At 42.1% G+C, this 11144-nt stretch overlaps 1 protein-coding gene across 1 annotated transcript; it reads right to left on the bottom strand.

The window, feature by feature from the left end:
* Positions 1 to 335: 335 nt before the first annotated feature.
* Positions 336 to 1755, bottom strand: LOC147180074 (uncharacterized). Its single transcript, XM_086066952.1, has 5 exons — positions 1609 to 1755; positions 1481 to 1531; positions 1345 to 1395; positions 1240 to 1272; positions 336 to 1156 (listed from the first exon to the last, which is right to left on the bottom strand). Exons 1-5 carry the CDS (start codon positions 1690 to 1692, stop codon positions 1061 to 1063), a joined length of 315 nt encoding a protein of 104 aa, XP_085923078.1. The 5' UTR covers positions 1693 to 1755; the 3' UTR covers positions 336 to 1060.
* Between the last annotated feature and the right edge of the window lie 9389 nt (positions 1756 to 11144).

Raw genomic sequence — 11144 nt, 5'->3', positions numbered from 1 at the left:
CAGATAGGCAACTAATTTTTTGTGCCATTTCAATGTCTTCCTCGTGAATGGGTGATAAGAAATGTTTTGATCCATCTTATCCACGCCATTCATTGTGGAATTGTAGTCCAAAACACATACAGGTTTCGGGAAAGGCACTCTTTTTTTTTAGTGCCTTCCGCCACACATCAACTGTCCGCATTTCATCTTTGTGAAAAGTAGTCACCATCCTCAACAAACGCTTGTCCTGCCATGCCACAACCAACACATTTGTGTTGTGTCTCACCAATTTCCCCCCCCACCCCAAGGCCAGTGTTTGTAAGAGAAGTGATCTCATTTGGTTCACCCTTATTTTTTCTCAGTGTTCCACAAACATTTGTACGTGCTGCCAGGAGACGTTCACACAACCCAATTGAATTATAAAAATTGTCCATAAAGAGCGTGTACCCATTTCCTGGCAGACGATCTAGCAAATTAAACACGGTATCCGGCAGAGAACAACTAGTACCAACATAAGGTTGCATATTAAAACAATATCCTGTTTGGGAGTCACACAGGATGTATGACTTAATTCCATATTTGATTGGTTTTTGGGGGTTGTAAACTTTAAACGATAGACGGCCCTGAAAATTCATCATTCCCTCATCAATACATACATTCCTACCGGGTTGGAACAGTTCTTTAAATTTATTTACAATATGGTTGAACACAGGGCGGATTTTAAATAATTTGTCATCTGAACTATGTCTCTCATTATTGTTAAAATGTAGGTAACTCCAGATAAGCTGGAAGCGGTTTCGAGGCATCGCGCGACTAAAAAATGGTGTGGTTTCAATTTCATCCTGAGTCCAATACATTTCTATACTGGGCTTTTTTATATACCCAGTAAGAAATTGGAGTGCAAAAAATGTTTTCAATTCTAATACAGACACTGGCTTCCAAGCACGACTCCTGCAGTGTGGCAGACTTTCAGTCTGCTTCTGCATGGATTGACGTGCATATAAATTTGTTTGATCAGCAATGTGCTGGAGAAGTTCGTTTGAGATGAATAGTTGCAGGAAGTCAGCTGGCAGGGTTGAATTTAGCTCTGCTGCGGCACCCCTTGGTCCTGGAGTTTCAGTAAACAGGAATGTGTTTGGCTGCCAGCCTGTTTCATGCCAGCCAGAACTTTTGGGATCTGCAAATATACATTTCAATATCATATAATATTTATTTTAGATCAGTGTGAAGCAATATATATATATAAATATATATGTTTACCTTTTTTCTTGGATCCACTGGTTGATGCACATTCTGTAAATTATAGAAGACATTTACCATCAAATATTTTACTCGTGCTGAGTTGGAGAATCATTTTTTTTTTACCTTTATTCTGCTCACTGTGAGACGCGTCACCTTGAGCCCGACGAGCTGCAGCTGAAAGAAATATATACAATTACAATCATATCGAAAGACCGTTTTCTTTTGTTGTTGCAGTGTATTGAAAACACGTTTTTTATACCTCTCTTTGTCGTGGAAACTGTAGGTTGTCGCTGTGAGCACGATCCACGATCTATGAATTGTACATTCACGTTACACGAGGTGCTAGCAGCGTGCCGGAAAAGTATCTCATAGCAAGTTTGCGCTTACCTTCACAGTCTTCTGCGGATGAAATGCTGTCCGAATCACTTTCTCGAAGATCCGACTGTACCCACTCCTCCGAAGAATAGCCATCCGACTCGGGGTACTCTTCGTCGTCCGAATCAACGTCCGCGTTTGCAGAAGTACTTGGACGTGCACCACATTTTCCGGCGTTAGCATCGCTAACCGGCGTCGCTTTAAGACGTGGCCGGAGACGTCGCGTCAAAGCCGCAACTTCGGCGTCAACCTCGTTGTCGCCAACATCATCATCGCCACCAACATTCAATTTAGCACTGGTTTCTTTTTGAAAATACCGATCAAGCGTGAGCTGCTTTCCACCGGTCGTCATTTTTGCTTTCTCTTCCTCCATGCTTTTTGCTTTCTCCATTATCCTCTCCACTCCACTCTAGCTCCGCCTCACCTTTTATACCGACGCCCACGGTGGGCGGCACACCCAAAGTGCAAGGAGAGTCATCGCTGCCATCTAGAGGCCAAAACGAGTCATTAAACTTACTTGATCTGCTTGATATTTTCAGCACAGCTGCCCAAGGCTTTCCTGCACCCGTTTTCAAAAAAAAACAAAAAAAAAACATAGGGGACGTCTTTTAACGTCCTCGGCGCCCTTCCCTAGGTTTATGCTAAACGTTTTATAACGTTTATGGCAGTCAAAGAGTTAATTTATCACCGTCGTGTTCATTGTGGTACAGTTGTTTGAAATTGTATAATTGGAAAAGTCGGCGATCGTTCTTGTTGTGGTATTATCTCATCCACTTCCGTTAGCCAAAGTTCTGTATCCGAATCCACCCAAAGTGGTTCAGGGCAATGAGTTTTTGCCTGCCCCATCTCGGGCGGGGTCCAGCGTTTCCGGTGAAATGTCTGCCCAACGTTTGCGTGGAGATTCCATTGGTGGTGCAATTCATTCTTGTAATTCCGCTATTGTCGTTGTTAACCAGTCCTGTTTCACTCTGCTGAGGTCCCTATTAAGACATCTTTTTGCCACTGTGACCGCTTCTTCCCACCCGTCTCTCGGAAGACCCTTGATTTTTTCTACCGCCTCCGTCATACAGTCCGTGTAGTGTTCCTCTAATGTCTGTACCGTCGCATGAGTCCAATTTATTGCGTTCGCAATTTTTAGATTTGTCGACATCTCGGAGGGGTGCGATGGATAAATGTTTCTTATTAACGCAGCTTCCATGTTCCGGAGTCTATTTGGTACTGGAGCTGTAGCGTTGGTTCGTTCTAAGTGATGCTTTGCCTTAATATATTGCCTGATTCCTCTCGTCATGAGTTGGAAATCATCGTATTCCCGACGCTGCGCCATTTTGAGAGAAATCTTCTGTAATCCAAAATACAAGAGAGTTTCCCGCTTACATTTCTTGAAAAAACTTGATATTTGCATCCATAATAATATCAGTATATTTTAATTACGTAGTGAGACACATACTGCTTGACTGAGTTCGACCGTCCGAAGGCTCTGGCTGGGTTAGGTTTTTGGAAAGGGGTTAACTCCCGGGTATCTCCCGCCTCATCCGCCGACTGGACGCTTATCAAGATGCCAAGGGCAAGGCACTGGCCGGCGCTCGTCATTCCGCAACTCTTATGCTTATGTCGCTCACTCCGATTTAATTAAAAAAAAAAAAAAACTATTAGCTGGTTTATGTTGCGCGCCAGATAAGGTTCAAACAACCCTAACCCTAACCTTAGATCAGAGTAGGGTTTGTACAAGACACGACATTAAACCACACTCCCCACAGGTTATGGTTAAGATTTGGATCATAGTAGGGTTAGGGTTAGGTTTTTGGAAAGCGGTTAACTCCCGGGTATCTCCCGCCTCATCCGCCGACTGGACGCTTATCAAGATGCCAAGGGCAAGGCACTATCTGGTATCTGAGCAAATGTAGTGGTTTCTTTGGACATTTGGGAAGGACTCCTTCCTCCCAAGTGGCCATAAAGATATTGGCATACGCGGGCGCAAATGTCTTGCCCATGGCCGTGCCTTTTATTTGTAAATAAAAATTCTGGTCAAATTCAAAATCATTTCTATTTAAACTCATGTCTAGCAGTTTTATGAGTTCCTTATCCGGGCACCTAGAATCGGGATACTTTTCAAAAATCTTTTTTTTACAGCCGCCAGTCCTGATGGGGTGTCAATATTTGTACATAGACTGTTTATATCAATTATAAATAATATTGCATCATTGGGGATTTCAAATTCTCTTAATTCTTTCAATGAAATGACAAATATCCTTTATATAAGAATCATGTTTAGTGGATAATGGATTCAAATAGTGGTCTATGAATTCCGCAATCCGGTAAGTCTCACTTCCGCAGTCCGAGACAATGGGTCTGCCAGGCGGAACTGAAAAGGGGACTGTCCAAGACCCGGGATTTTGATGGATTTTCGGGAATCTCCTCGCTGGTGGTTCTGTGTCTCCTTTCAAATATGGTTTCTGGTGACCATTAATGAATTTCTTTTGATGAAGTGTTTCTAAAATGTCATTCACCGTTGGAATTGTCTGCGGAAAAATAGGTGTCTCCAATTTACGATAATATGTGGTATTATTCAATTGTGTGTAAGCCTCTGTTGTGTATTGTTCTCGGCTGAGAACCACCACTGCACGACCTTTATCTGCTGGCTTTATTACAATTTGAGTATTATGAGATAATTCACGGAGCGCCTTGACCTCCTGTTGTGTCAAGTTCAGTTTTTCCTGCCCTGGTCTAAAGTATCGATCAAAGCGTTCTTGATCTCGCTCAATTAGTGTTTTAATCGAATCTGGTAGTGAACTCCAAGTCGAATGAATGTTTATTTTCAAATCTAACAGTCAAACTGTGTTTCCCAGGATGTTTATTTTCAAATAAATCCAAATGTTTATTTTCAAATCTAACAGTCAAACTGTGTTTCCCAGGATGTTTATTTTCAAATAAATCCAAATGTTTATTTTCCAAATCTAACAGTCAAACTGTGTTTCCCAGGATGTTTATTTTCAAATAAATCCGAATGTTTATTTTCAAATCTAACAGCCAAATTGTGTTTCCCAGAATGTTTATTTTGAAATATCCCAGAATGTTTATTCTGACTGTGATTACACTATGTGCATAATCCATTTCTACTCCACAAATATTAGGGTTGGGGTTAGGATGACATCAAGGTTAGGATTCTGATGAGTTATTAACATTGTTTTTTAGTTTTAATTTATATTTTAGCCGTTTTGGATTTAGTTGACTCAGTGTAGGCTCAATGAATTGTATTCTTGTCTGTGTTATTTTCATGAGGAAGGGCAACGAGTTTATACATATATTCGCTATCTCTAAATGGGAGGGCCGGTCTCTGCTGTGTCGGAAGGGAGTCAGGCTTATTATTATTGTATTTTTTTCTAATCTGATTTATACCCATGGGAACAGATTCTCTTGTATTTGCTGAGTTGTGGCCGGGTGTGTTGTGGGCTGATGGGAGGAGACTTTTAGTCTCCCACTTTTCTGAATAAGTATTGATGCCCCACGGAGGACAGACAGACAACCTGATAGAACACGGCTTCAGTGTCATCAGCTTTTTGTCCTCAGAAGCTTCTGATAATTATTCACCTTTGCAAAGGGAGTTCTTCACCAGAATCTCACCATTCAGTTAATTGAACACGCAAAGAGTACAATACTTAATATTGTCTACTCTAACAAATGGTGACCTCCGACGCTGAATTATAACGAATGGGCTCCTCCGTTGAACCAAACGGATGGTGTTATTCTGACGTGGAACAAGCTGCGGCGTTTACGGACGGGCGGAACTTCTAAGCCTAAATAAATAAAGTACGGTAAGTGGAGACTTTAATCCACGTAGAGAGGTTCTGTCTGTTTGGGTCCGCTGCAGCTGGTTTTTCGTCTTCCAAATTGTCTAAATTTTAAATGAGATCTGTGTGAACAAGTTATAGTTTGATGTCGTTAGAGAGTTGATATTTCCGACGATATTGAACTAGACACGTCGTGGGGTGGTGCATTTTTTAGTGACGTAAATGCAGACCTAGAGAAAAAGCTTTTTTTGTACAGGAAGAAATAGCGGTTCATTTTTTGATTTGTTTTGTTTTCCGTCAACGCTATGAAGAATCCTTAGACCATAATATATATATTGAAGATTATGGTATGCGCTTCTGTCTTTTTTTGGCCGATTTGAGGACTACTATCATAATTGTTCATGGCTCTTGGTGAAAACGTCCTATCACGTAATATGTTTTTTGAAAAAGTGCCTGTTTGAAATTGAACAGTATATAGGGGTCCAGGTTGATTACAGCGATGATTGGATTTTGTGTCACTGTATATCAATCGAGAGATTACGTGAAACTTTTATTTCTTTGGCGCTTCTACAATATGTAGTTTTGAGGTCAGGATTCCCGTTTGAATTCCATTTGTTCCACGGTTGAGTTCGTTAGCGCGTGACAATTTCCTTAAAAAATAAGCGCCTTGCAAAAATTTTGCAATATAGGGAGAACAGTTTAGCTCAGCGGGATTGGGTAACCGCTGTGTATAAACGAGAGGTCACGTGATTCTTATGTGTGTCTGTGTGTGGCCATATGTGTTAACATATTGAACTATTAATACTAAAAGTGAGACGTCACTGTATTGAAACCGAAAGTAAAAATAAAATCATTTGTATTTTATTTGTTGGTAATGATGTAGTGGCTGAATTTGATATTAAAATGACTCCAGCATTTCTGGAGCAGTTTACGGGTGGTTTGTTCGAAGTTAACCCGTTTACTGAAATCACCGTATAAAACTGCGGTTTAAATGCTATAAGATTTGTAGACGACGAATTTCTGCTTCTGATAATTATTCACCTTTGCAAAGGGAGTTCTTCACCAGAATCTCACCATTCAGTTAATTGAACACGCAAAGAGTACAATACTTAATATTGTCTACTCTAACAGTTCCATCCTACATACTACACTTTAGGGCTAGCGCATACAGACACTCGGATTAGGGTTGATTTGGGTTTGGGTTAGGGTTAGGTTTATGAACAGGATTCGTCCTTCCGCCGAAGCGGGAGGAGGGAGGTGCACTGTCCATCCCCCAGCGCTCTCGCCCTCCCTGGTACCAGCGTGGTCGACCGCCACCCCCCTGTTGCCTATTTTGTTCCCCAAAGCGTTGGCGACGTCTGCCATACTGGACAACGGTCCAGTCATCACCATTGTCATACATCATATTTGTTTAGTTTAAAAAAATATATATATATTCATTTAGGTTTTTAATATATCTATTCTACAGAAACAAAAAAGGTGTCATGTTTTGTGTTCTGTTTTTCCTTGTGCGTCTCCCTTGGTCTTGTTAAGTGTAATCCCGCCCTTCCTCGTGTCAACCAATCAGTGCCCTCAGCCACTTGTGTCTCGCCCAGGGTGTCTTGTGTCATTAGCGTGTGTGTATTTAGTCTGCTGTCTCTCTTCTGTCTGTGTCGGTTCGTTGTCATTTTCCTCCCGTCATGCTACCAGTTTTTGCCTTGTTGTCCCCCCCACGTTTTGTTTTCACTTGCCATTTGGAGTTCGCTTTTGTTTTGTAGTAATTAAAGTCCTTTTTTATACATCACCTTTTGCTCGAGATGGAAGCTTTTGAGGCTTTCGGCTGATTGATTTGGAAAAAGAGTCGAAGTTTCAAAGCCCCATAAAATAGATTGTACCGGGGACATCTGGTGGTCAGCTGGAGTCATAGCAGCTATAATCTTCAAAGTGAGTCACCTGATTGATTTATATTATATTTATATTCCAACACCAGTACATTCAGTCTTACATTTGTGTCTGTCTAATGATCATCAGGTACACATGGAAGTGTTGCAATATGTTGACACTGTACCAGGACTATGGTTCAATGTGATGTCCTGTTACTCATTCGATTTTTAGAAACATGATTTGGATATGACGCAAGTGCGCTGTGAAGCCAGATGACAAGTATTTCAACATCAGTCTTTGGGAGATGTGACTGAGGAGAAGCGCTTATAGCAACTCGGTGGAAAATACTTGGGTCAAGCCTGTATCTTCTACACACGATTTAAAAATAATGCATCATTGGAAACTTTAAATGCATCATTGTGGGAGTACTTTTGTTGGAAACATACCGAATAACTAACTTTTCCGGGTGAACATAAAGTGAAGCAAATATCTACATGAGGGAATTGTGCTTGTGCCCAACTTTTTCTATTTTTTTGTTTTACAAAAGGTTTGAATCGGTTACGTCATTTCCGGTATCTCATTTGCGCGCATAAAGCCGCATACGTCATCAGCGCGTGATCACGGAGGTTTGATGGAGGCTTTTGATGCATTGTTTCGAGCGGTCTGTCTCACTCGGCTGACGCGTGCTCCGGAGTCTCAGTGTCAAACGTCCCATCTCTACCTTTTGCCTCCTTGCCCTGCTTCCCTGCGACTGGGCTTGGTAATGTAGCCCGAACAAGCAAGTCCTGCAAATTCTTGTTCCTTCTGAACGCAGATATTACTCTTGATTGCGGCATCCAATCGGTTGGTCCCAAGATCTCTGCAAAGTTCTTATTTATTCTGTTACGGAGAACCTTGGCCACCGAGAAGTACGTTGATATAAATGGGATACGCTTGTCTGGGTTTTTGGTTCGTTTCTCTTGATATGATTTCAGACATTGTCTTAGAAATGACCTCGAATAGCCTCGTTTTTTCAGGGCATTAAATAGAACCGTCACCGTTTCCCCAAAATCTTCCATCCTGGTGCAGATTCGATGGAACCTGAGGATTTGGGACTTCACAATACCTTTGAACGTATGGGCCGGATGGAAGCTCATTTTGTGGACTAGGGCGTGAGTGTCCGTGATCTTAAAATAGACTTTTATATCTAATTGGTGATCAATATTAAATTTTGGTCCCTTGAATACCGTAGTATCTAAAAAATTGATTGAATCTCTCTTTATTTCTGCTTTAATTTGTAGTGATGGGTCGTGTGAATTTAGAATATTTACCAAATTTTGGAACTCCGCCTCCGTCCCGGTCCATATGCCCCATATGTCATCCAAATACCGCAGATAGCCTATCGGTTTTTGGACACATTTGGCCAAAACTTCACATTCCCAATTTGCCATGAAGATATTTGCATAAGATGGGGCGAATTTCTTCCCCATCGCTGTTCCTTTTATTTGGAGGTAATATTTTTCATCAAAAACAAAGTCGTTCCTGGTCAAATTTATTTCTAATAATTTCAATAGATCCGAATCTGGTCGCGTAGGGTCTGGAAACTTCTCAAATATTCTCCTGACGCATTCTATCCCCGCTGAAATTGGGATGTTTGTGTACAAGCTTTCAACGTCCATAGAGAAAAAATAAAAATCGGAAGCGACTCGCACCTTTTTAACCATTTCGATAAAATGGTACGTGTCTCTAACAAATGATGGATGCCTCGTTGAGAGCGGGTTCAAGTAGTGGTCCAAGAATTCGGCCGTGGCATACGTGTCACTCCCGCAATCCCAAACTATCGGTCTCCCAGGCGGGACTTCATAAGGAATTGTCCATTTTTCCGGGTCCTTGTGGATTTTTGGAAGTATGTAAAAACGTCGCTCTCTAGGATTTGACTGTCCTATTAAATATTGGCTTTGTTTGGCATTTATAAATGTGTTCTTTTTTAAGTTATTGACAATTTCGGCCACCATCGGCATCGTATCCCAATAAATTGGTTTAACCAGTTTTTTATAATATTCGGAATCATTTAATTGTCGTTCAACCTCCATTATGTACTGTTCCCTACTCAGGATGACAATTGCAGAACCTTTGTCAGCTGGTTTTATAACAATGTGCTTAGCTTTCATCAGCTCTCTCAAAGCTTGCACTTCCTCCACTGACAGGTTTAGCTTTTCTGGTGACTTTATATAATGGTTGCCAAATGTTTTTAAGTCCAAATCTATTAATTGGCCAATTTCTAATGGTAAATCGCCTATTGGAGGGATCCATGTGGAAGGTCCGACAAAATGTGGCGGCTCCCTTTTCCCCGAGTCCCTAAAATATGCTGTTAATTTTAATTTCCGATGGTCATTTTGTATATCCAATTGAAATTGAGCCTTCTGGTCCTTAGCAAGTCCCAGCGTGGGTATAAAAGACAGACCTTTGTTCAAGACCGAATGCTGTAGGTTTGTTAACTTGAAGTGTTTGGCCAAAACCACCACATCCTTCGCCACCAAGGATCGAGCATCCCTAGTCACTCGGATGTGTGCTCTTTCTGCCCTTGCCCGGTCATGGCTTAATGGGCGGGTGCGTTTAAAAACGTCATCCAGTGATTAAACATGGCTGTCGCGGTCTCCTCCGTCCAATGGATGTCGTCTGGTTCCACCTCAAATTGGTTAGCAGGCAGTAATGGAATGCACCCCATATTCCTCTCAATGTGTTCATTGATGATTTGGAGATTGTCCTTCTCTGTGGGGAGTAAGTCCAAGAAACGAATTAACGAAAGCCACAGTTCTGCATAGGGGAACTTCCTCTTAGAGGACCGTATCGCCCCTTGCAGGTTCTTAATGGTGGTCTCCCTGGATTTATTCCCCCTACTGTTTATTCCAAACGCCAGCACAATCTTTTCTACCACCAAGCTCTCCGGCGCCAATGTCTTCTCCATGAGCGCTTGCCCATGGCCGGGGGAACCTGGAATGGAACCGTCCACTTTTCGGGACTTTTATGAATTTTGGGGAGGATGTAAAACCGCCGTTCCCTCGGTTCCACCTGCCCCACCAAATATTTTTGCTGCTTCGCATTAATACATTTTTTGTTTTTCAACCGGGTTACAATTTCTGCCACTTTTGGCAAGGTTTCCCAATGAATGGGTTTCTCCAAGTTTTTGTAGTATATCGAATCGTTTAATTGTCTCTCCGCTTCCATGACGTATTGTTCCCGGCCCATGACGACCACCGCCGAACCCTTGTCGGCTGGCTTTATCACAACATGTCTCATATGTGTCAACTCCCGTAAAGCTTTTACCTCCCCCACCGTCAAATTGCGTTTTTCCAGGACAGGTATCCAATATTGGTCAAATGTTTCACGGTCCAAATCAATCAATTCTTGGATTTCCACAGGTAATTCCCGTACCGGAGGCGCCCAGGTAGAAGGGCCCACCCATGGGAGTGGGTCCTGTCTACCTGAGTCCTTGAAATAGGTGATCAATTTTAATTTCCTATGATCATTTTGTAAATCTAATTCAAACTGTGCTTTTTGTTTTTTCCAATGTCCAGGGAAGGAATGAAAGACAAGCCCTTCTGGATAAAGAAAAATTCTTCGCCAGAACCACCACATCCTGCGCCACCAAGGACCGTTCCTTCATTGCCCCTTCTACATCGCGACTCAATGGGCAGGCGAGTTTAAAACTTCCAACCAATGGGTGAACATGGCTGCTGCCGTCTCCTCCGTCCAATCAACGTCATCATCCACCACCTGAAATTTGGGAGCAGGCAAGAGAGGAATGTAGCCCATATTCCTCTCAATGTGGCAATTCAAATCCTGCAGATTCTCTTTCTCCTCCGCTGGGAGAGTCTCCGAAAAATGAATCAGCGGAATCCAGACCTCTGCATATGG

Source organism: Leptonotus elevatus, chromosome 2 (genome assembly GCF_054856555.1).
Source record: "Leptonotus elevatus isolate MCC_2025b chromosome 2, RoL_Lele_1.0, whole genome shotgun sequence".
NCBI classification, from domain to species: domain Eukaryota; kingdom Metazoa; phylum Chordata; class Actinopteri; order Syngnathiformes; family Syngnathidae; genus Leptonotus; species Leptonotus elevatus.
This window is presented reverse-complemented; position numbering and strand designations above follow the sequence as displayed.

Bases quoted from the DNA above. Each gene is read 5' to 3' on its own strand.
- LOC147180074 (XM_086066952.1), bottom strand. From the start codon at position 1,692: ATGGCTATTCTTCGGAGGAGTGGGTACAGTCGGATCTTCGAGAAAGTG. The intron at 1,396-1,480 runs GTATAAAAAACG...TATTTCTTTCAG, and splicing joins AGTTTCCACGACAAAGAGAG to CTGCAGCTCGTCGGGCTCAA. The intron at 1,273-1,344 runs GTAAAAAAAAAA...TATAATTTACAG, and splicing joins TCACAGTGAGCAGAATAAAG to AATGTGCATCAACCAGTGGA.